This window comes from Aplysia californica, unplaced genomic scaffold, assembly GCF_000002075.1.
Source record: "Aplysia californica isolate F4 #8 unplaced genomic scaffold, AplCal3.0 scaffold00167, whole genome shotgun sequence".
Classification (NCBI taxonomy): Eukaryota; Metazoa; Mollusca; class Gastropoda; order Aplysiida; family Aplysiidae; genus Aplysia; species Aplysia californica.
This window is the reverse complement of record NW_004797437.1, coordinates 609,848-635,161: the sequence shown is the minus strand read 5'-3', so window position 1 is coordinate 635,161 and position 25,314 is coordinate 609,848. Positions and strand designations below refer to the sequence as shown.

General features: G+C 40.3%; 2 protein-coding genes across 6 annotated transcripts in view; one reads left to right on the top strand and one right to left on the bottom strand.

Annotated features, from left to right (window-relative positions):
• Positions 1–11,675, bottom strand: part of LOC101853235 (ralBP1-associated Eps domain-containing protein 1) — a 59,689-nt gene extending 48,014 nt beyond the window's left edge. For 2 of the 4 annotated variants that reach the window (XM_005097905.3, XM_005097906.3), the window contains exons 1-2: positions 11,336–11,674; positions 2,661–2,784 (exon numbers count right to left, since the gene is read on the bottom strand). In XM_005097905.3, the coding sequence (XP_005097962.1) occupies positions 2,661–2,784; positions 11,336–11,485 (274 nt within the window). In that variant the 5' untranslated portion in view covers positions 11,486–11,674. Of the gene's footprint in view, positions 1–2,660; positions 2,785–11,335 lie in introns of all 4 variants that reach the window. The other 2 variants (XM_035969662.1, XM_005097907.3) reach the window with 2 other exon arrangements.
• Positions 11,676–12,536: 861 nt separating this feature from the next.
• The window catches only part of LOC101852998 (histone-binding protein RBBP4), a 28,847-nt gene continuing 16,069 nt past the window's right edge, over positions 12,537–25,314 (top strand). The window contains exons 1-3 of one of the 2 annotated variants that reach the window (XM_013082293.2): positions 12,537–12,703; positions 21,494–21,641; positions 22,853–22,903. In XM_013082293.2, the coding sequence (XP_012937747.1) occupies positions 12,685–12,703; positions 21,494–21,641; positions 22,853–22,903 (218 nt within the window). In that variant the 5' untranslated portion in view covers positions 12,537–12,684. The remainder of the gene's footprint in view (positions 12,704–21,493; positions 21,642–22,852; positions 22,904–25,314) is intronic. The other variant, XM_005097904.3, reaches the window with a different exon arrangement.

The following is a 25,314-nucleotide window of genomic DNA, read 5'->3' as shown; positions in this document are numbered from 1 at the left end:
ACACACACACACACACACACACACACACACTCATTCACTTACTCACAACGCCCCTCGCGTCCGCGCGGTACGAAACCCATCACCAGTGTCCACCCCTCTGCTGACCAACACTCAATAACCCTTTTCATTGCCGACGCTGACCTTGTTAATCACATTATGTACACACCAGTGCACTGCCGAAAGCCGCTAAAGGGCAGCAACTCGGAATTATCAACACAAAGGAAACGAAGGGAGAAATGAGGGGGCGGGGCCAACGGGTTTTTCCCCTTCACTACAGACAGCACGCGCCAGACATCACAGTGGGCATTGTGCCGGCCTCTCGTCTCGGGTTTCGCAGTTATTTCGGTGGACTGACGTCTGATGACGGAAAATGTTTACGCCTCCTTCCACACAATTAAGATAATTTAGTGAATGAAACGCCTCGACTCTACCTACCACGGCCGACTCAGGCATTGAGGGATACAGCATCCCAGCAGAAAGGGCGAGATACTTGATAAAATAGCCTTCCCCAAGCGAGTATCGAAACTAATCTTCAACTTGCAACGTCACAGATCAAATATTACAATATTACACAAAATATGCCAGTACAAACTATTTCAAACTATTGGGGGGGGGGGGGGATATAGGGGGTTTACATTTGAAAAGGTTTATGGTGACACTCGTCTTGTTCAAAGGGTGTTAGAGTATTGAGGGGGTGGTGTACTTGAAAGAAGGAGCCCTGAGAAAACTGGCAGCACACGAGCCACAAACTGGACCAAAACATGAATGTTACTGCCACATTCACAGCCACAATATAAATTTAAACTAAAAAATACTGTTCTGCAGTAATAACTCCTCATCCCAGTACAGCAATAAGTGCAAATGACACACATGCTATGAAGTTTCTGACAGTCGCACATTTTGTTGAGTAATTGCTTTGCACATGAATATAGTATAATGATGCACTGAAGAAATATTTAATGTCTTTCAAAATATATTTTAAAAAGCCCTTCATTGCTTACGTTGTTGTACAGCTTTACAGGCCTAAGAGACATGTAAAACCAGTCATTATAGTGTTGGAACACTAGCCAAACAGAGAAAAGTGGAGAAAGAAGACAGAAAAAAATCACATCTGTACATGTACTATTGACCTTCCTGTGTGCAGCTCCACCATCAAACATATTGAACATCCCCTTCAGAGGTTTGTAAAGGATCCTTCTTTTTGTTTATAACCCCCCCCCCCCCCCCCACCTCCAATACCCCCAAAAGTGGGGTAACCATTTACATGAAGTTGCACATGCAGCTTTGGTTTGGAAAAAAAAAAAACTCCAGAAGCAGAGACGAATAAAACGTGTGGTTTTTGATAATCAGTGCCTTCCCAAGGCAGCTGCTTTCTCTCAAGCATAAGTAAACACCAACAACAACCTACATTCATCACATCACCTGCGATAAAACTACCGGTTCAGAAATTGATGTGATTGGACTATGCACAGATACTTCAAACTTTATTGATGATCACGAACATGAACACAGCTGCTGTGTGTGCCATTCTAGTATGTTGGCAAATGAATGTGCAATCCACTACAATGTAGAATATAGCCTCTGACTCAATCTTTTGATTTGAACGCTTTGCTTGCTGCTAGCTTATTAGTAAAATAAAAGTTAGTTTTATGATGTCCTATCATGCAGAAGATTTTGGATTCATTCCCCCTAAACAACAAGGGTCTCAAATATGGGTCACGTAGGAAGATTACAACGCTCTCTGCACAGTTGATCAATTGTACCCCAGATAGATAATAAATCAGAAGCTCGAACTCTTCAAAAAAGAGCTTTCTGTGCTGAAATAGGTGTAAAACCAGCAACAAAACAAATATTTGACCTTATCTTAACCATTACACTGATCTCGAACATGAATTTTCAAAGAGGAGGTGCAAATCAATTTATCTCTGTATTTCCTTCTCCATACAACTTGTGGGTCGGTGGGAGGTGGTGGTATAAAATTTGAAAAGTTTCCACTGGTCTTGCTTTAAGGTTGAGAGGTTGGTTTTGGTTTTGTTGTTGTCTTTTTGTTTGAGGGGGGAGAGAGGGAAGAAAGAGGGAGCCATAAAAGAACTGACAGCGCAAAAGCCACAAACTGGACCACCAAAGGGATGTTGCTGTCATATTCACAGCAAACTGGTACATAGAGAAGAGAGAGGGGGAAGGGGAACTGAAGACCAAATACAAAAGAGAAAGAGTGAGAGAAAGTTTAACATACATACATTAAAAATTCATTTTGTTACCCCTCCATATGGGAGCTAGAAAGAGAGGGATGGACAAATACAGAGTGAGAGAAAGAAGGGGAGTGAGTGTTTGTGTGTGTGAGTGAGAGAGAGAGAGATAGAAGAGAGAGAGAGAGAGAGAGACAAACAGTGAGATCTAAAAGACATGTGATGCACAATTTTGTTTTACCCACATATTCAACTTTTAGAAACAGCACATTTGCCAGCTATAAACAGAAAAGCCTGTCTTAAGATCTTCTGTATTGAGATTTACATAAATTCGTCAATACAAAGGATGAGGACAACAATAGCAAAAGCTGGGTGAGGCTACTTTTAAGCTTTGTAAATTCAATGAGAGACGTTTAAAAAAAGGGAACAATTTTACAATAAAAAGTAAATTAAGACATTGCAAAGACTTACCAGGATTGAGAGTATCCAATTTGAGTGGCAACCCAGCCTGGCCAATTGCAACAAGCCTCAAAGCAATGTAGAACTGGCTTCGCCCAAAATGACCAAGTCTTTTTGCTCCACACAGCTCTGTGATCTGCAGAAAATTTATGATGTAAATACTAATTCGCACTTCAATTTCCAAACAAACAATAAATGAATATTAATTGAAATCAAGAGATTTACAAAGCCTTTTTACCGGAATTAAGTCAGTCATTTTCGTATCTTTAATTAATGGGTCAAAATAAAATCTCTCAAGGCCCTGCTCAACCTTTGACTTTTGTGAAAAGAAATAGTGAGCTTTTGCAAAGCTCATTGTCTACGATAACAATTTAAGTTTTATTTACAAACACAACTTCCCGTTTCCCTTAATACACAATATTGTTTCACTTACTGCATTAAGTTATGAAAAACAGAATAAAAACTGTGTCTGTGGTAGTGTAACGAGGCTCTCTTTCTCTAGTCACGCATGTGGGAAAGTTTTTTAATCAAATATCACAATCTTTCTGCTTGGTCTCACCTGGGTTGACCCTTCCCTAATATGTGAGTCATTGTGGTGAATTGAGGCACTCTTCAAAATAATGAAATCAAAGAAACCTGCTTTTTTTCAATGAGCTTTTTTTTCTTCTCAGATTTTTGTCTTTTAGCTCACACTTTTTATATTCATTTTAAAATACATTTCTGTGAGGACTTTTAATTAAAAATGTTCATCAGAAGCACAAATAACATAAATTAGCAGTTTCCAAGGGCATTTCAGCTTTGAAAGTCATCAAACTTTGAGGGCCATTTTCATGCCAATTCTATCAATGAAACCAGTTGAACCCCCACCTCCTTTAATCACAAATATCTCGACTTCTATTCAATGTGTATTTTTTTTCACCAAAAGCAAGACAACCAAATAAATGTGCTTTAAGAGGATACCAATAACTCTATATGTTACAAATCTGAGGAGCCCTTCATTCCACTGCATCGTGACACATATATATTATGATCGACCTGATACTTAAGTTTTAAACCTTGTAAAACAAAACAGCCGAAATCCAAAACAACAACAAAAACAATACAGGTGGAAAGATTAGCAACAGTCTGTCTTTAGTGACTTTAAAGTCTCTCCCAGTCAACCACTACGCGGCCTCAGTGCTTTCTTGTTGTATCTCCATTTTTAATAACAGTGAAAACAAATCATAACAAAGAGAAAGGTTTAAAAAAAGAAGTCACATTTTCAATGCTAAAAAAAGATGGAGATACGACAAGAAAGCACTGATGTCGCGACTAGTCAAGACGGCAGTCAGTGCTACTATAAAATTTAATAAGTTCATTTTTAAAAATGAGAACATTGAAACCCTACACTGCCAACCCCGCTGTACCGCCAACTTCATGCTCATCCTGCGGCAGGTGACCGAGTTTGATTATTTTAAAATTTACCAGATGCCAAATGATAATTCTACAGGATGACACACCTCATAATATAATATTTAATATAGAGCATATATTCACAGAGACACATATATAATCTTTTCAAAACATGATGCAGCAAAGCAGATACCAATTTGATATAGTGTGAACTGGAGCTATCCTCATCAAACGTCTTATATATGAGGGTTGTGTCACAATGTGCATTAAATTGGCTCATTGTCGAGTAAGGCCAGAAAGGCCAAAACTAACAAGAATTATTTCATGAAATCACGACACTAATGAAACCTATCGGATCAAGCGCAATGTGGTAAATATATTATGATAAAGTGTTGATGTAGAAAAGTTTCATGGTAGTATAGAAAAGTAGAGAAGTGAAAAGTAAAAGGTTCTAGACTTGTTATATTAAAATTTAGATTAAAAGAAGCCTGTGGCCATGCGTACGGCTCTTAGCCTCGTGGCTATGCGTATGGCCCTCCCTATGTCATCATCATCATCCCTACGTACGACCCTCTAAAATATAGATTTAAATTTAATTAAGTATTCTCACGGCCTTGATAATCACTCTACTACTTGGATCAGTGCTTTTGTTACGGATTCTACCCTCTGTCGGCCATTGTTTATTTTCTTCTGGAAAGGTTTCAAGTGAGTGAAGCTCATTGGTTGATAGTCTAAAACAGCCAGGAAAAAAAAAACACACTCCCTGCCGTCCCAAAGGAGCAGCAACGACTGCAATTGGCCTACCAAGAAAGAGAGCAAAGATAAGCATGGTGCCATTCTCTAAAAAAGGACACCAAAACAAAAGAGAAGCTTCTCGATTGGTACCTTACAGAGGGTGGTCAAGATAAAATTCATCAAGGCCTTACACAGTAACAGCCACTAACCACTGACATTGAATCCGACGCAGAGTGCATACCATGCTGTGTTCTCGATCCCATGATCAACGGTAGAATTAATCAAGCACTATTTTGACAACCAGGGTTGGAAACAACTGCAACGAATTTGACGGGACCTCTCTACACTGCCATGGTTTTGCTAAGAATGTGGCCTGGACTTAGCTCTGCTTAAGGAGTCAGTAGGCGGCGACAGTTGTTTAAGCTGGATGCATACATATGGCTTGCACTGGGATGACATCAGCACCCAAGACCAAGTATTGGTTTTGTAGAGGATGCAAGCATCGTTAATTTCAAATGGGAAAGGTAAATATAGATCCATATGTTTATAGGATAGGTTGTGAGATGTTTCTTATGGATCAAGATATCGACTGAAAGATTTTTTAACGAAGTTTGTACATTTTGATAAAAACAAAAAATCGAGGAACTGATTGCTGCAACTTATAAAAGATGCTCCGACAAAGACGCAAACATTGAGGAATGCCAAGTACAGTCATAACGCGCGCTCAAGTTTTACTGTAATTCAAATTGTGCCGCTTAGGTAACAATTATTAACTGTTGTCCTACTCTGTTCAACTTCCGCTCAAAGTGTTTATTGATGAAGCCTCAAGTCAAGTTAAGTTTGTCCACTTGTAGTTGTAGCGTCTGGTTTGATAGTTTATGTACCGCCTACAAAGCCTAGCTTATTATGTGAATGGAGGCACTGGAGGGCCGAACACATAGCCTCAATGCTCTGCCGTATACGGAAGGGCCGTAGGCATAGCTAAGAGGCTACGCCTACGAGAGCAGGGCTTGAAATAGACCGCAGCACCGCCGCAATTTGCCTTTGTGCCAATGCAATTTGCCGTAATTATGGCCTTCAATCAAAGGGTCAACAGCGGCAATTTTTGCCGTGCCCTTGCTTTTTTTGTTTTAAAAAAATGTGACACAATGAAAATAAATCAATATTTGTCCTGTGCTGTCACTTGTGGAAAAAAAAAAGAAAAGAAAGTTATACGTAAGCATCTCGTCGGGTTTGCCACCGTGACCGGTCAGTGAACCTGCGTGTTCCTACCACAACTTAATCACAAGACACGGCATCCTGTGAGCACCGGTTGTTGGGGTCATCAAAGTTCATTCAAAGTCTGAACGCCGCAAAGTATGGGACTCCGGAATGGGGGGATTTATTGATTTTTTAATTTTTAAGATACACTCGTGGGAGGGCAAGGGGTATGGAGAAATCCTGTCAGACTTGTCTGAAATCTCATCTAAGCACCAGCCAGACACTGCTCAGCTTGACAATTATGTCCATTTTGTTTATGGCTAGTGCAAACACACTCACAGCAATGATAACCAAACCTCAGCAGTGTCTGAAAAAAGCTCTGGATGAAGAAATAGACTGCCGATGTGAGAGATGTGGCAAGAGATGTGTCTAACAAATAGACGTCCTGATAAAACAGCACTATTCTCTGAAATCATCTTCTCTGGTGATACCTTTTAAAATCACTTGTTTTTTCCCATTAGGACAAAAAGTAAGGCAGTCTTTTTCTATATTGTGTGTGCTAACATTTTCAATATCCTGATCTAGTCATAAGTCATAATATGACACGCTGATTGATTGGGTATTTTTTTATATAACATACAGTCGAACCTGCCCTGACGGCCACCTCTATAAGACAGCCACCTGTACAAACGGACACTTACCATTTTCCCCCTTGCATTTTTTATATATGAGCAATTGCCAAAACGTGAGACTCTCTTGAGACTCAGTGGTGCAAAAAAAAATTTCTTACCAATTTGACTCTCTTTTCTGTCAGTCACAGATTGACATTTAGTGCTCATATTCCTAGAGTATCAGAGCAAGGAGATGTACGGTTTTGGAGATATGGGTCTATTGGTTTGGCAACTACTGTATTTCTTGTATGTAACAGTGATGACAAAAACAGATAAGCAGCAAGGCAAATTATGGACTTTAAATTCCATTTGTTTAGTAAACAAACACTTTGTACACTATGAACTCCATTCATAATGGTAATATGAATGGCAAGCTTTGTAACAATGACGCAGTGCACAGAACATGTCATCATTGTTATGTACAAGAAAGGATACACATTGGACATTATCATTGACAACACATCACAATAGTGAAAGGCTGTACAAATACAGTTATCAAAGCCTCAGTACCAGAAAAACACATGTGTAAAACAATTTTTAAACTAATATGAGGCAAAAGCACAAAATCAATGGAGTTGACTTGTACATAACAGTGATGACAAACATGACTTGTACATAACAATGATGACACAATGTACAGGAAAAGACAAAAGTCTTGCCTCCAGAGATAAAAGCGCACTTTAAGAATTTAAAAAAACCAAGGAGAGGTTTCTTTTGCTTTGAAACAGATACCAGGTCATATCAAAGACAGTGGACAATCACAATTATGTGGCTAATTATGACAAACAGTACTCGTACATAACAGTGATGACAAAACATACTGTAAAAGGTAAAATCATGCCTACAAAGAACAAATTTGCATTAAGAGATACACAGATCAATAAAGGCGTATTTTGCTTCTAAATGAATCTTGCATGTATGAAATATATGTTGAAAACTTATTGATATTAGCAATTATGAAAAATATTACTTGTACATAACAATGATGACACAATGACACAATGTATTGGAAAAAGGTATATCATATCAACAAAGAACAAATGTGTATTTTTGAGTTAGACGGATAAACAAGGACATGTTTGTTTATTTGTTTGAGTAAAGAGAGCACACATTACTTAAAAAATGTTTGCTCTTAGGACAATGTAATTTCTTGTACGTTAGTCAGTCTTGTACGGCTGCATGACGACACCCCAAACGTCATCACTGAGCACAAAAGCTAAATCTATAACTACAGAAATGATCCATCTCTCGAAGTTTGTTCACATATCACACTCTTGTTCCAGGAATCCAGTGTAAACACCGCAATTTCACTAAAATATTCAACAGAGTAGCCTAAAAAAACGCAAAACAGCCCACTACGTCACATTCAACGCAAAATACTTGTGCGTCACCGGACTTTCGTTTTTCTGTTTCCCCCGTTGCTTCCGTTGTTCTGGGGACGCGGATAAGGGGAAGTCACCCAAGAAAACAATTATATCCGGGCACTTTTGATGACCCGTTCAAAACAAAAGTGGGCGAAATTCGGACTTCCGGCACATCGCAAATTGACGACAATAACGGCGAATGTTAAACAGCCGACCGAAATCGTAGATCTAGGAACCTGATGTTCCTTTCGCGCATCGCGGCTTTTGAAGTATTGAATAAACGACGATAGGCAAAGAGATTTAACCAGCTACGGTGATTCTACTGAAAAATAATGGTGTTTTCTGAAACACCTAGTCCGTGACGACACGACAGACGCACAAGTAATCCGAATTGTTCGTCTATTTGCAAACAAAAAAACCGATTTCTTGAGCAAGTTAACCTTTCTCAATGACAAATAACATAGGATCAAAGCACAAGTAAAAAAAACACACCCAAAAATACTAAATTTTGGACATTCTTGGAAGTTTGCATTGGTGTGCTCAAAATGACACTCCAGGAATCACTAAAAAAACGAACATTTTTGGCACAAAATTTACAAACTCAAGATTGTAAAGCTGACAAGGGGTCTGAAACTGCTAATGCAGGTTCTACATCCTATATTTGACGTGTGTATACGTTTTGGAGGAATAAATACTAATGCATCACATTTTATGCACACTAATGTGAGATGTGTGTGTTTTTCCCCACGTTTTGGCAATGGCTCATATAAAATTAACTGTGTAAAACGGGCACCTGTCCAACAACGAGGCCACCATATTTTAACACACAACCCCTATCACCACACCAAGCAATAACACCTGTCTTAGACGGCCACCTTAGTGACTCCACTACGCTTTGTAATTAATCAAGCATTGGCCTCTGGCGTTGTGGGCGAGCTGTCACAATCTAAAAACTTGTCGTTGTAGTTAGGCAGTCCCTCCAATGTTGCGTAGGCCCCTCCCACAGTTGACCAATAGGTAACAAAATTAATTTTCAGCTGCTGGGGAGGGAAGCGTGTGATCCCTCATATCCCATAAGCCCTGCCCAGAACCCTGTATACACAAATTGTAAGTGAGATGAGTGGTCATACCCAGTCTATAACAAAGTAACAATGGACGTCAACATGAACTTGTGACAGAAGCGTCTCTCGCTCTCCGAGTGGTGGCGACCCGTGTGTTTGTTTTACCATGGCACTTGGTCCCCCTTGTCTGACACATTTCGTTTTATTGTCACCCGGGCGCAAAAGCAGCAACAAAAGGAAAAAAAAAAACAGCGAAAAAAACAACAACAACAATGCAACTACCTTCTGTTGGGACCTCAGAAAGGATGGGTTTTTCTCAGAAAGGAATAGTTTGTTTTCTTCATCTTGATCAGCCCTGCCTAAGACGGCCACCTGTCTTATACGGCCACTTTTCTCCTTGACAATGGGCGGCCATCTTACACAGGTTCGACTGTATATACACTTTAAAACATGTATTCCGAAACTTGTTTTCACTTACCATAGTCACAACCTCACACTGTTTAACTGCTTGATAGCAGTTTTTAGTTATTCATTCTTTTTTTCTTTCTTACAAGTTCATTAGTTGTTTCCACTTCTCATTTTTTTTCTTTTTCAAGCAAGTTCAAAAATTGTTTTTATTTACCATGATTTGTTTTTATTTTATCACTACACTGCCTGTAAACCACTCTGTTTGAATCTCAAATGATTAATGGCTTTTATCTAATTGGTCATAATATTTACTGTTTTCTATCGTGCCCTATTGTCAACAGTTATGTATAATTCATTATTAATCCAATCAATAAAGGAGCTAGTCATAAAGGCATTTAAATGTCAGATACAATTATGATCATTATTTGATTTAAAACTGAGATTTTTAGTGATTTTGTTTAGGTGTGATTTTACTGTGATTTACTTAGTTTTCATTCATTATTTAAAAAATTTTCAGATAACTCTATACTTTTGCAAAGAGCAAGAATAAATACTATTATTTATTTTAAAACGTTGTGATGCACAATCCAGTACTCTGAGTATTACCAACTTTAATCAACAAAATGGTTGGGGCGGAGGAGGGGGGGTTCAGGGGGGTCTCCCCAATGACAAAATTGTAATGAATAGAACTACCCATCCGAAATTCACCATTGAGAGAAACTGGGGAAAATCATGAATTCCTAAGGTTGAGATATCAGGCAAAGTCAGTCCGCTGGTCCGGTATTCTTCAATCTTACCTATTCCCGCCATACGCATAGAGTGTTAGAGGCTATAGGATATAGCAACTTCGTTAAAAGAAATACAGGTATTTTTTTACTTTCCCTCCCGTCTCACACTCAGCTACCAGTTGTCTATTTCCTACTAAATATTGATGCGCTGAACACGAATATCAACTTCATTTCCGTCGCAAATTAATAGATCTAGTTTTTGAAATATTTGATGGTAAATTTTTACTTTCACTCCCGCACACAGATGCACTGTTTCAGGGGTCAAACTGCAGTAATGTTTGCTGCAAATCACACATAAAGCCACTAAAACTGTCGCAAATCAATTATTTTCAAGACAATTTCAAATCTAACTGTAAAATATCAAATTATGGGTAAAAACATGGGTGAAATCAAATATTTCAAAAACTATTAATTTGCGACGGAAATGAAGTTGATATTCGTGTTCAGCGCATCAATATTTAGTAGAAATTAGACAACTGGTAGCTGAGTGTGAGACGGGAGGGAAAGTAAAAAAATACCTATTTGATTGTTTTTAACCGAGATAGACATGCTTTGGACCAATCGGGGTTCCAGGGGGGCCAGCCCCACTGGGGTAAAAGAAAATCTGGGGGGTTACAGGGGGGCATGCCCCCCTGTTTTTACACCCATAATTTGATATTTTACAGTTAGATTTGAAATTGTCTTGAAAATAATTGATTTGCGACAGTTTTAGTTTTAGTGGCTTTGCATGTGTGATCTGCAGCAAACAGTACAGCAGTTTGACCCCTGAAACAGTGCATCTGTGTGCGGGAGTGAAAGTAAAAATTTACCGAAATACAGTTAAAGTTTTACACAAAAACTTCCCTCCACTTCCAGTAGGCCTACTGTTGTCACTGTTGACTGGCCAGTTGTGAAGTGAATACCAGCAGAAGAATAGCATTCATTTTAGATCTCTTGATCTCTAGATCTAGAATCTAGATTTACATAATAAAGAAAGTAGATCCACCCAAAGAAAAAACAACAACAATTACTAGCTAAAAAAAAGGTATCTCATCTACAGGTGGGATGTTAAAATTGAAAATAGGCTACCTGTTTCAATATATCGGGGCTTAGTCCAGAAGCAAGAAAAAGTTCCGATGCCTTGGGTCCTGTTATTTTACCACTTCCTTCTACATCACAAGCCTGAAATAATTCGGCATAATACTGAAGCTCTCGATCACCGAGTTTGAGCCCCTCCATCTCCACTGAAGGCAGGACTACAACTGAGGACAACGCATATAAAGGAACAATTTTTAGCTTTGAACCAAAGTCATCCTACGTGTAGACCTTGTAAAGTTGACGTTAGGCTACCCAATACAAAATTTATGTAGGATGTAACTCAGTCAATCCTCCATTTTGACTAAACATAAAGCCAAGGGCTATTCGTCTGGGTTATTTTCGAATTTCGTAGCCCAGGCCAGAAGCGCACTTACTGAGGCAAGGCCTATCAGATTAATTTGGTTTTGGGTTTGTTTGTTTTTTTGAGAGGGTGGTGTAGGTGTTAGGAAAAATAAACAAAATTTCCCCTAAATAATTTCAATGCTGAATCTAAGAATATGTTTCTACTTCTTTCCGAAGTATTGCTCAGTAGTGCAACGTCTACCCCCCCCCCCCCCAATTCTTTTTTAAAGGCCCATTTATATATTTTTTTGTTCCAGTTTTCTCCGCATTCACGGTTCTCTTCAAACCCAATTAGCTCATCTTGAGTTCAAAATCTCTTTTTCAAAGACTGTGAGCAGGCTTGTCCAATTAAAAGGTAGGCCTAATAAGAATCTACATTATCTAGCCTGTTCTGCTTGTAGAGCGCAATGAGCGCGTCTCTTTGAATGGTGGTGCAAACACAAGTGACCGTAAAAAAAAAAAATCAACTCCTCCTTTAGACTTTAAAAAATTAAAATAATTATTTCACTTTTTATTTAATTATCTTTTATCGACAGGTTACAGAGTTGCCTAATTTTACAAAAAGTGTAAAATTAAAAGTACGTAGGCAAAAAGTTTCACAAAGAACAAAGACGGCGGCATTTGTGAACCAATCTTTCCCCTCCATTTTCGCTCGCTGTTTTCTTTTATGACTGTAATTATAAAGTTGTAGAAACATGCTAAGCATACAGAATACACCAAATATTGATATATTTAGACAAATAACGATACAAAAAAACAATTTAGCTTCAATATTTTATTTTATCATTCATAATACCGGTACAATTAGTATGAGTTATGTTTGGAACAAAATTGCGAAAAACTTAAAACAGCCGCCATTTTGGATTTAAGTGCGGACCGTGGGCTACTGCCGTAGGCCTATCTCTTAGTTTGGCGCGAGCAACTTGAGAAGACTGTAAAAGAAAGCTGAACGCCGAGAAAATAGTATTTACAGAGGTATTGCAGTGTGCTGTACTGTGATGGCAGATAAAGAAGCCGGTAAGCCAGGGTTTCGTGTATGCAGGTGTTTTGAAACGCTGTTATTTGGGGAGCTTTTTCCAGCATAGCCTAGATTTCGAGAACAGCCATGCACCGCTGTGTCGGCGGCAGTGGCAGTGTAGATCTCTAGCCTATCTAGAATCTAGATTCTATCTGTCTTTGGTGTATAGTGTAGAAAGCATGGAGTAGGCCTATTATGGAGGAAGATAAGGGAGGACTTCCGTAACGAGCGACCACTATGAGACAGCACAATTTTGGGGTAGGGTTAGGTCTAGGCCTCTTCTTTATTGTGTTTGATTCTTGATGGGGTGGTCGCTCGTTACGGAAGTCCTTCCGAAGATAAATATGTAATGATAGCACTAGACTAGATTTTAGATCTAGAGTAATCGTACCGGTTCGGGCAGCACATTTGTTTTTTGCTGTCGGGCACTGGAGTACAAAAAGATAGATTAGATCTAGACTCTAGATCTAGAGATCTAGATCTAGATTAGATCTAATCTAGAATCTAGATTAGATCTATATTCTAGATCTAGATCTAGATTAGAATCTAGTTTAAAACTTTGTTTTCAAATCTAGCCCCAAAAGAGTGGCACACATTATCACACAAACCAAAAGCAACCTCCCTTACTTTCGTTGAAACAACAGTTACGGTGATATTTTGCTAAAAATAGTCCTTAACCCTAGAAGCGCTCAGCGTTTCACCGGAAGTAACCCGCCAAAATGCCCCGCCGCCACGGCCGATCAGTTGTAAGGCCACCTCTATTCTCACCCGGGATGAGAATAGTGCAGGCGAGTCTTCTGGCTATTCTCACCCGGTGCGCGTTCACCGTTATAGCCTAGATCTAGGCCAACAAATTTTGCGTTCACCCTAAAACACAGAATTCTACACTGTGATAACAGAAAAATTGTAGAATTCTGTGCTGTGAACAAATGTTCCATTACAACTGTACTTGTAGCCTACTAAAAGCGTACAATTTTGTCTGTGGGCAGTGGAGAGAGAGAGTGAGAGGAGAGAGAACAAAACAAAATGGCGACCCGCGTAGTTCGGCTCGATTCGAAAGTTAAATAGCCGTAGCATCTTTGTAGACAACCAAATTAATTTACTTTTGTGTTTTAACATCATTTTTTAACTTTGTTTTGGTCAATTTGATCGTCCACACCGATAGACAGTATTCAGAAAGAGACAGAGAGAGAGAGAAGAGGGGAGGAGTAGATCTTGCGAGAACTTCCGGGCGGGTGAGAATAGCCACTTTCCAGTTGTAAACATGGGGGTTTGGCGGGGGGGGGGGGGGAAACAGCTGAGATACCCGAAATGTATACCTGCTACTGAAAAATGACCATTTACGGCTCAACAGATGATAAAAAGCATATAAAAGCATATATTTCCTTTAAGCTGATAGAATGAGCCATTCAAAAATGATCAGCCATCAAACAAATACAAACAATGCTGAGAACGCGATAGACTCAACAATTAGTACATCAGCACGGCGAAACAAGTGATAACACATGTATAGCGTGTAGTCGCTCAGCGGGACCGCGTCACTTTATCGATCGATATCTCGGCCAAGAGACGCTCTACGAGGTCAAGATAACTTGCAAAGTCATTGGTCACTATTTATAACTTTGGCCTGTAATTGACTACGTCATTTTCCATATAAGGAACACTGGAATTTTCCATTGAAAAGGGTCAGCGTCTATGCCCTTTATATAGCAATGCCAATCGCCCGCTGCGCTTTGTGCCGAAAATCGGCCTCCGCGCGAGGGGTATTTTTTGGGCCGCTCGGAATCAGAAGTGACTCTCTTCTAAGTTTAGTTACGGGAAAACTCCTGGACGAAAATAAATGAAACTCGGCAACCAACCAGAGGAAAGGTTAAACTAACGACATGCCAGCGTACAATCCCGAACGATTACTAGAACGGGAGATATTGCCGTGTTTGTGAGAATTTCCTCTGCGGTTCGAAAACTAAGCGGAGCTGCGGGTTGATCGCCGACCACACAAGCGCCCCACATGTCTTCTTTATTGCTGTAAAATTTCAGATCTCTGCGTTTAGTAGATTTTCCGTACCAACTTAAAATTACCACCCACCCATTGATAAAACACTAGATCTAGAAACTTAATCGCGCATTCCAAACGCGAGGTGCCGGCATGCAAGAGGCGCGTGATCGCTAGACGGCATGTGATTGGCTGCCTATAACCAAATGGGTCACCGATGACTACATCGCGGGTTTTCCCGATAGCGCTTTACTGAGTTTTAGAAGGGGTGATCACGTCGCGGTAAAAACGATGTCACGCAATTCAACAAATTTCACGCAAATATCAGTCTTTAAGATCCAAAGTAATGAAGACAACGAAAAAGTGATGGCAGAACTAGATTCGGCACTAAAAATCACATGGAGATGCCAAGTTTCATTCATATGCTCCAATTCATTACTGACTTATGAACAGTTTTTCCTCAAAATACATCAAAACATGTCCCACATTTTGGCGATTTTTTCCTATATGAAGGTCCTCCAACATTTTGCAAACAAAAATCCCAATAACTTTTTTATTTATCAATGGATTTTAAAAATTTAAAAACCATAGTTCTTAGAATTTACTCTAGTTTCATGTAAGCCCATTTTAAAGCAATTTGGATGAAAATTTAATTTTTCATTGTCATTGCTACTTTATATAGGGCCTGCGCGCTTCCCGGTCGAAGTAGGTCAGCCCTATATATAGGGCGTGCGCGCTTCCCGGGTAGCCCGGCTCACGCCCTTTATATAGGGCCTGCGCGCTTCCAGGGTTAAGACAGCTTTTTCTTCATCAACTGAGCAAAACAGCGGGAAGCTCTTTCCCCGGAAGAGTTAACATTGGTTGTGGATGAAGGAGCCTGTGACCTAGATTCTACATTTTGGTAGACTCTGAAGGCTGGAGAGTTATTTGCATATGAGGCCCTGTCAAGGATGAAAGAGAATTTGCCGTTTTTGGCCAAAGGGGGGGTGCCCGGATTGTAACATAAAATCCGTAGTTTCTCATCCTTCGGGCACATTATAAGATAATATAAAGCCAATGGTTATATAACAAAGAAGAAAGTGGCTATTCTCACCCGCCCGGAAGTTCTCGCAAGATCAACTCCTCCCCTCTTCTCTCTCTCTCTCTGTCTCTTTCTGAATACTGTCTATCGGTGTGGACGATCAAATTGACCAAAACAAAGTTAAAAAATGATGTTAAAACACAAAAGTAAATAAATTTGGTTGTCTACAAAGATGCTATGGCTATTTAACTTTTCGAATCGAGCCGAACTACGCGGGTCGCCATTTTGTTTTGCCCAGAAATTCTCGCGCTACTCCTCTCTCTCTTTCTCTCTCTCTCTCCACTGCCCACAGACAAAATTGTACGCTTTTAGTAGGCTACAATTGTAATGGAACGTTTGTTCACGGCACAGAATTCTACAATTTTTCTGTTATCACAGTGTAGAATTCTGTGGTTTAGGGTGAACGCAAAATTTGGTGAGCGCGCACCGGGTGAGATTAGCCACAAGACTCGCCTGCACTATTCTCACTCCGGGTGAGAATAGAGGTGGCCAACAAAGAATAAAGAATTTGTGCATAATTTAAATAATAGTAGAGTCAGATACAGCATATTAATTCAGTCAGACACCAGTGTAATAGAGTCAGATACCAGTGTGTAATACAGTCGGATATCAGTGTTGCAGAGTCAGATACCAGTGTAGTCGAGTGAGCCAGATACCAGTGTAGTAGAGTCAGATAGCACGTAGGTAGTAGAGTGGGTCTACATACTCATTAAAATAGCTATAACTGGTGAAAACCACTTTAGACAAACTATCATTGTGTCCAAGTTTTGATAACAAGCATTAAAAATCATGTTATTAAGCTTGCAAAGAAACAAATGTGATAATAATTGAAAATGACCGAAGGTCAAAATACTGCCCGAATCCATGAGAAAACTAAATCGGGTGTCACTTTTGCACCCAGTAAGGGCCTCAAATATGAGAACAAGCTGAAACAGGTCATTCCTGGGGTCATCCAATCACAGGGCTTCCTGTAGCTGGTTTCGATTTGTCTCTAGGGCAAGGCAGATAAGAGATATCAAGCTTTAAAGTCGACGTGCCTGTTTTCGTCCTAATTTTGACCGAACCGGTAATTTTACTCTAGATCTAGTCTAGACTCTAGATCTAGCATTGATATTGATAGGTAGCCTAGTCTGTTGTTTTTTTTTTTTATGGTAGTGTCAATTGCCACCGAGTAAATTGGAGCTCTTTTGCATCGGTGGATAGATCTAGATCTAGCTTATTGTGCTCGAGTGCCCGGTGTTGTGCGTTCGCCTCTCTGTCCGTGTGTGTGTGTGTTTTTCTGACCCCCGTCCCCCGATATAACGTGAATTTCTGCTTGAGTTTGTGTGCGTTTGTGGCCTTCTACTTCTAGAATTGCATGTGTTGGTTCTACACCGAAGTGTAGGCTAAGGCTAGCCTAGATCTAGGCCTACGGCACGCTCATTGAAAACACGCCAAGTTGGTACCGTAGCTCTAGACTAGATGCTCATCCAATGAAATTAGTTGAGAACAAATTGGCCCATTAGACACACATTATGTATATGCCGGCATTATTTCTCCGAACGTTCGGGGAAATAAAGCTGGGCACTATTTCTCCAAACACTCTGAAATCTTCTCCGAACGTTCGGGAAAATAAAGCTGGGCACTAAAATAAAGCTGGGCACTATTTCTCCGAACACTCTGAAATCTTCTCTGAACGTTTGGGAAATAAAGCTGGGCACTATTTCTCCGAACACTCTGAAATCTTCTCCGAACGTTCGGGAAAATAAAGCTGGGCACTATTTCTCCGAACACTCTGAAATCTTCTCTGAACGTTCGGGAAAATAAAGCTGGGCACTATTTCTCCGAACACTCTGAAATCACATCCTTTCCCGCAAATTTCGGATATTATATAGAGTATAGGCCGACCAAAGATTGTTCGTATACAATTTGGTTCAATCGATCTAAAAAAGTCCGCAGTAAATATTTATAAAGAAATGCTACAGTTCCAAACAGTTTTTCGCTACAGATGTGACATGTTGCCTATGACTGGTGCTGCTCTTAAACTTAATGTGTTGTGTTCACTCGTGTGCTGTCTAGATCTAGATCTACGGAGGGTTATTGATAACGACACATAGCTTCTGCGTTTGTCGCGGCCGCGACCAATCAATTGTGGCTCGATTTTTTGGTCGGGGAATAAAAGTCAAATTTAAAAATTTTTTAAAGAAAAACCGAAACCTCTGTACTTTTGAAAGAAAGTTCACTTAGCTTCACTTAGTCTCTTTCTCACTTGTTGTCACCACGTTGATTTGTTTAATACGTTACAGTTACTTTTATTTTCCCTCTTTGACTCTTTGTGGTGTTTTATTTTGTTAGTGTGTAATTTTTTTTCTTGTTATTGTTCTGGTGTGTTGTTTTTGTACCATTTTGTTTGTTGGGGAAAGGGGGGGGGGGGATGTTGCATAGTGTAACGTCAATTAATTTGATGTTCCTTCCTTCATTAGATTCTAAATATATATAATGTATATATATAGATTTAAATGTTTTATATTAGAGCGTACGTTCCTCCAAAACTGATTACATGTATTGACACTGGCAGGCCCCTTAATGTGTGTGATTCCATAATTTACATCATGTAATATCCTGTACTTTTTGTTAAAATTTACACACTTTTAGGAGGGTTAAAACAGGCAATTTTCTTCAGACAGGTTGTCACACACCCTTATTTGTTTATTTTTGTGGTTGTTTATGGGCTGTTCGACTAATTTTGATTTAATTCTTTTGTGATACCTTTCTTTTTCACATTTTTACACTCATCTAAAAATCTAGACTAGCTCTTGAAAATTGAAATAGATATAGACCCAAAAATTTGCTTGTGTGTGTGTCTATGCATGTGAGTGTGTCTGTGTGTGGTAGTAAGTGTGTAAGTGGAGAGTGAGGAGTGTGTGTGTTTTTCGGGCTTTATTTCAGCCTTTATTCAGTAACAGTTCAAAGTATACAAAAATAGAAACACAGGATCTATTCACTCCAGGGCTCATGAGTCGTTCCTCTCTTTCAGTCTCACTCATTCATTCAATTCCCGTGTTCTCTCCCGCGGCTGATCCCCGTCCTCATGACTTTCACACCCCACCCCCTCCCTCCAGGCACACACAAAGAAAATCTCACTCATTCCCTTGCACCCTGCGAACCATGGGGGGGGGGGGTCGGTGTCGTCGTCTTGTAGTTGCTGTCGCCTGTGGATACACCCGTAAATTCTACCTTTCACCCGCTCTGTCACTCACACTGTCTCTCCATCCACAACTCAGCTCGTCATACGTTCAAAAGTTGCCCACTGATTATGTTTATTTAGTGTGTGTACATGTGCATGATGGTGGTGGGTGTTACTGAAGGTTGTATGTAGGCGGGCTTGCCATGCGGTGTTCCTTCCCAGACCAGAGGCAGAATGAAAGTTAGCGCCGAACTCTCGCAATAAATAGACAAAAAATCACGAGACCGGAAACCGTTCGGAGAAATAGTCACTTCGTAAATGTATAATGCTTAAGATAGTGTTGTTTTCAGACTTGACACAGCTTCTCTCTGTGGCAATTGACAAAAAGTCAATTTTTGTCAATTGCCACCGCGTCACTCGGTGGCAATTGATGCTACCTTTTTTTTATTGCCGAGTTCGTCTGTCGTCATCCATAGTCCATAATCTTTAGGACTTTTGCAGTGTTTGTGCGAATTTCCTCTGCGGTTCGAAAACTAAGCGGAGCTGCAGGTTGATCGCCCCACATGTCTTCTTTATTGCTGTAAAATTTCAGATCTCTACGTTCAATACATTTTACGTACCAACTTAAAATTACCACCCTTCCATTGATAAAACACTAGAGCTAGAAACTAGATCGCACATTCCAAACGCGAAGGGCCGGCATGCAAGAGGCGCGTGGTCGCTAGGCAGCACGTGATTAGCTGCCTATAACTAAATAGGTCGCCGATGACTTCATCGCAGGTTTTCCCGATAGCCTTCGGACTTCGGAGAGAGAGCTTGCGCCTTCGCGTGAATTTCCTCCTTTTTTGAAATTCCTTTGTGGCAGCTATGAGTTATTCGCGGAGGGTGTGTGAATACTATGGGATTGTATTCGCACAGGGTGTGGAAATAGGCCTACTGTGTGAATACTATGAAATGTTATTCGAATACACACACACACACCCCCTCCATATTTTAATTCGGTCAGGGGGACACGCCCCCCGAAACCCTCCACTCTTGATTCTTGGGGCCCAAACTGGCGAATAATAATTGGGGGTGGGAACTGCCGATAAACACCATTCTTTGCTTGAATTTTGATTTTCTGGCTTTACTTCAGTGCTTCCTTCCAGTCTTACGCTTAGTTCACTCCTCAGCGATTACCTGGCTATTCAGTCTCTGGTGTTCAGCTTTGGACGAAACTACAAAATTGCCTAAATCTATTCTCTAGATCTAAGATACAGGACGGCCATGCAAAATCTGCAAATGTAGAAAGTAGGCAAGATTTAGATTCGATTCTAGTTTCTTCACCACCACCCCCTTCCCCCAACCCCAACCTGACATGATCACCTTTAGATCTACACACTAGATCTAAATATCTAGTCTACACTAGTAAATCTACTAATCATCCTTACCTTGGGAGTCTAGTTTAGTTACATGTATGACAATACAAAGGAAACATGCATGCGGCTAGACATAGAGCAACTCACCTTTCTGATTTGCTGCTAATTTTAGTAAGGTAGCATTTATTGCGTCAAAGTGACGCTGTGACAACTAACGTGGTGTATGCTATATTGCGACAGGGTGACTCTGTGACAGTTAATGCGCATTGATTGCGACAGAGTGACTCTGTGGCCAAAAAGAAAGAAGTTATTAAAAAAAAAAGAAAAACAAACACACACACACACATTCAAACTCACATACACACACAACAAATACGCATACACACACTCACAACAAATACGCATACACACACACACACAACAAATACGCATACACACACACACAACAAATACGCACACACACACACACAACAAATACGCATACACACACACGCACAACAAATACGCATACACACACGCACAACAAATACGCTTACACACACGCGCACAACACATACACGTATACACTCATACACACACACACACACACACCAAACTAACAAAGACAGTCGCGGCTCTTTTCTGGTTATTGTTGTTACTGTTGTTGCCCCTAGTGGTTTTTGTTACTCTTGTATGCTGCTGATGGTTTGTTGTAATATTTGTTGCCTCATATATTTGGGCTGTGTATAATTTATAATGTGTACAGATAAAGTCAACTCTACTGTACAGAAAGTATTTGTGGATTTTTGCCACACACTTTAAGTTCACCTTCTCTACCGTTTCAGATGATTTCTTTCTAAAGGCAAAACAAAATTTTCATTTTTAAATTTAGCAAAAGCTTTGTCAAATTTGTCGTAAGATTTGAGTGCCTACTCTAGAAAGCTTTCCTTGTCAGGCGGAGATTAGATAACTAGGACCACCATGCTGGGAAGCTTAACGGAAATGGTAGAGATCTAGATGATGTTAGATTCTAATCATCATCGTAAAAGAGCTCCGTGTTCACTCTGTCGCAATTAATGCCACGTTAGTTGTCACGGCGTCACTCTGTCACAATTAAAAGGGTAGCCGATTTTAAGCTTTGTACCCGGGTACTTGCCCAGCCCTATTGTGCACTGTGAAATGTAAGTGACGTCCATTTCCTTCTGTCTGCAGAAAACTTTGATGAGGCTGCAGAGGAGAGAGTAATAAATGAGGAGTACAAAATATGGAAGAAAAACACCCCTTTCCTATATGACCTTGTTATGACCCATGCCTTGGAATGGCCAAGTTTAACAGCACAGTGGCTTGCAGATGTAACGAGGTGAGCACTTTTTCTAACCATTTTTAGTTTTAAGAAAGAGTCTTTATTTCTGTTTCAGTGTTAAAAAATTATATTTTTTTGTTTTGTTTGTTCTAGTATGATGTGCAAACTGAGTTTTTAAAATCTTTTTTTACAATCTGTGCTTCCAGTCTGCAGTTTTGCGGATTTCTGCAAATTAGCAGGGGGGGGAATTATTTTCTAGAATGCGAAATAAAAAATGTCGTAATTACTAGATTCTGATAGTCAACAATAGCCAACCCATACCGGAAGAGCTCTTTTATTTTAAAGTGTAGACAGTGTCTTTTACTTTCACTTTCTAAAGAACAAGCAGAGCACCAGCACTGTAAACAAGATGAAGACATGACGATTGTGGTTCAATAGATCTTGGACCTGCCAAGAAAAGAAAACTCTGAAGAGGGGTTGATTTTTTCATCAGACTTGTTTATTTGTATATATATTGTTGAGGATTTCAGTTGAATATAAGCTGTCAAGTGATCTAGATCTAGATTCTAGCTGTTATACTTTTATAATTTTAAGGATTCTACACATTGTGGTGCAAACCAACACATGCAGAAAAAAGGTTGAACATTAACTGTCAAGTTTTATAGATCTAGCTGTTATACTACTGTTGTGGATGTATAGTATCAGTACAAGGAAGAAAGCATGGCTTTTGATTTATATGGATTAACACAAGCAGAAAATTATGTAGGCCTATGCTAGGTATGTTTTTTTCTCACTTATTTTCTTTTTAAATTTAGGCTTGAATAGCCAGAAATGGCATGCTTAGGGTGCCCTGAAAACAAAAATCTCACTCATAAGGGTGACGCCATCCCCCTTCAACCTCCCTGCCAAGGCGCTGCCCTGGACCCGAAAATCCTCGAAAAATGACATCACCTGCTGGAAGCTCTGTACACTAAACATGTTTTTTTCTTGTATGCCAGCATGGTAGTCTTAAAGTGTACCAACGAAAGTTGCATAAATGATAATGATTATTGGTCATTACTATTAATTTTCTGTTGCTTAAAAAGAAACCCTTGTTATGAGTCGAGAAATGCTGTGGGGCTTTGCATGTTATTTTACTCCCACCTGTGTTTGAAATGTATTGAAATATTTCTTTGATTTGGAAATGGGTTTTGTGAGATGTGCACAAATGACTAATGTGTGATTTGAACTACAACCAATACTATCTTTCTTTTTCGTTTTCGTCTCAGGCCAGAGGGAAAAGATTATTCTCTTCACAGACTGATTCTTGGAACCCATACGTAAGTTCTTCACTGTAGTAAATTATCGGGCAGTGCCACTGACTGAATGTCTTTTGGCCATTCTCAAAGGGGGGACATTTCTCGTTCTTATGCACAGCAGAATTGTAAATGGGCTGATTCAACAATGCTCATAGCTGTGGCTGAACTACAACGGGGAACTGGAGCTTTTTCTTTCCTTATCTTATCGCCATTTCCCCTACTTCTTTTGTATGTTTGTCTCGCTCTTGTGACCTGCTATTTCCAGGGTGCCTTGAAAGTAGGGTTGGGGCGAGCGGACGGCCATGAGAGCGAACTGCGAACCTCAAGACAGTTAGTTTTTTGCGGAAGTCAAGCTTCAAGTCAGTTCGTTTTTTTGGGTCCGCTCCACAATTTTATTCACTGGGCGGGCGGGTGAACGGGCGAACTCTAGCAGACGAGATACTCGACGCGAGATTAGACCCGTCGTCTATTGTTTGTTAATTAGGCCTGATGTTTCAAACCACTAGCGGTGCCACAGGGAGTGAGAGAGGCTGGTGACGTAGTACTATGTGTGTAACCTTTCACCTCGTGCGTGGGGCACACTGTGTACGTTCCAATTATCTCAAAGGCGCGGGGGGGGGGGGGGGGGGGGGATTTCCGCCATGAGCCATGAACGCCTTGCTACAATGTGAGACAGGAGGGTGATTTTTTAATAATTTTTTTTTGGGGGGGGGGGGTGCAAGTTGTAGACATTGGAAGGAGTCGTTCCCGTCCGCCCGCTCGAATACATGGAGTCTCTCGGTCCGCCCGTCCGCTGGCTCGCTAAACGAACTGTTGTCTCTGTCTGATGTGTAGCGAGTAGCGAACTACTCTTCACAAACGAACGGTTTGTTACCCGTCCGCTCGTTTGCGGGTAGTTCGTTACTCGCGGACGCTAATTTTGCGAGCCCGATCCAACCCTACTTGAAAGTCAAAACAGACTTTGTGCTGTTGAAGCTAGACGCGTGAGCAGATTCCCTTTAAAAACTTCTCTGTGGACATCCACCCCTGGCACTCATATGACCTTATGCACTTGCGAGCACCGTAAAACCTCTACTATTTTTTTTTTTAACTTGTCTCCCTCCCTTGCCTGGAAACCCTTGTGGTCCTGAACAGTCTTAGCTAATGAGGGTGATTATGGTTTAAGTTTGAAGCAATTTTAAAGGGATTCAGAGAAATATGCTCAGAACAGAAACGCTTCTTCTAGAGGGCTGTGGTCTAATATAATCAAACCTCATTATGCCACCAGTCCCTCTTACTACTAGGATGAAATGCCAATGTAGGAAAAGGAGCTCCTTTATATACTATTTTCCCACCATCTGTCAACTGTAATCGTTATATGGGTGGTAATTTTAAGCTGGTACCTAAAATGTATGATACAAAGGGATCTGAAAGTTTACTGAGAGGTAAGAGAAGACTGGCCTTTCTGGGTGACGAACACAAGGGAGCTTTTTTTTTTTTTTTTTTTTCAGTTTTTAAAAAAACGGAAGAATATCACACGAATATAGCAGTTTCTCTTCAGGTTCTAGAAATCTGTCTACATTGTATGCTTGCATGTAGTAAGTTTGGCCTTTCTTATTATTGGTTGTCAAGTTTCATTCATAAGTGTTTCGGTAACTATGTTGTTGAACATGCCTTAATGGAATCTCCCCTCTCCCCCTTTGATATATTCCTCTTTAATTTCCTGAATAAAACGGAAACATGTCCAACGCGGAAACGGAAAGAAAGATCCGCTACCTTCTGGGGGTTTTACTTTTACCTGTCTAGGTCGGAAAATGCTTTGCCCACTCAGCCCTGATTTGAAACAAAACTCCCAAGTTTGATCCGCCAGCTCTAAACTTAACGCCATGCTTCCGGGCTAGGAAGGGGAGTAGGCGTGCAATTTAGGGGTAAATGTTACCCCATCTATATGAGCTCTGAACCATACAGATGGTCAGGGTTCTGTGGGTGTGAAATCTCACGAGTGCCAGTGAAAGAGCTTGAGTAGCAAGCCACCACGGAAACTTTCCTTTGAGGCCAGAAGTGTGAAATTAGTTTGGCCAATGCCTGCCACTCTGATCATACGGCCAGCCGAGAAAAGAGTTCCTTGAATCGTTGTTCGGTGAGGTGTGGTATTGGTTGACTGTTCTTGTTACACCGATGGGTGGGTCTAAGGGTGGAAGCAAAGGAGATGTTCAAACGTTTCTGTTTTTTAATAAGTCAAACAGTGGTCCTATGAAATGCAAGCACTAGTGGTAGTTGGATAAGTAACACTGACACATGTCATTATCAGAGAGGATAGCAGTTGGGGTGTGAATTTTTTACCACTGCTTGCCGAGCGGTCAAGCGACCTTTGATCCCACCTGCTGGGCCTTTAAAACCCCCCTCCATCTCCCTCCTAAATTCCCCTGTCTAAGACAGGAATTTTTTTCTGG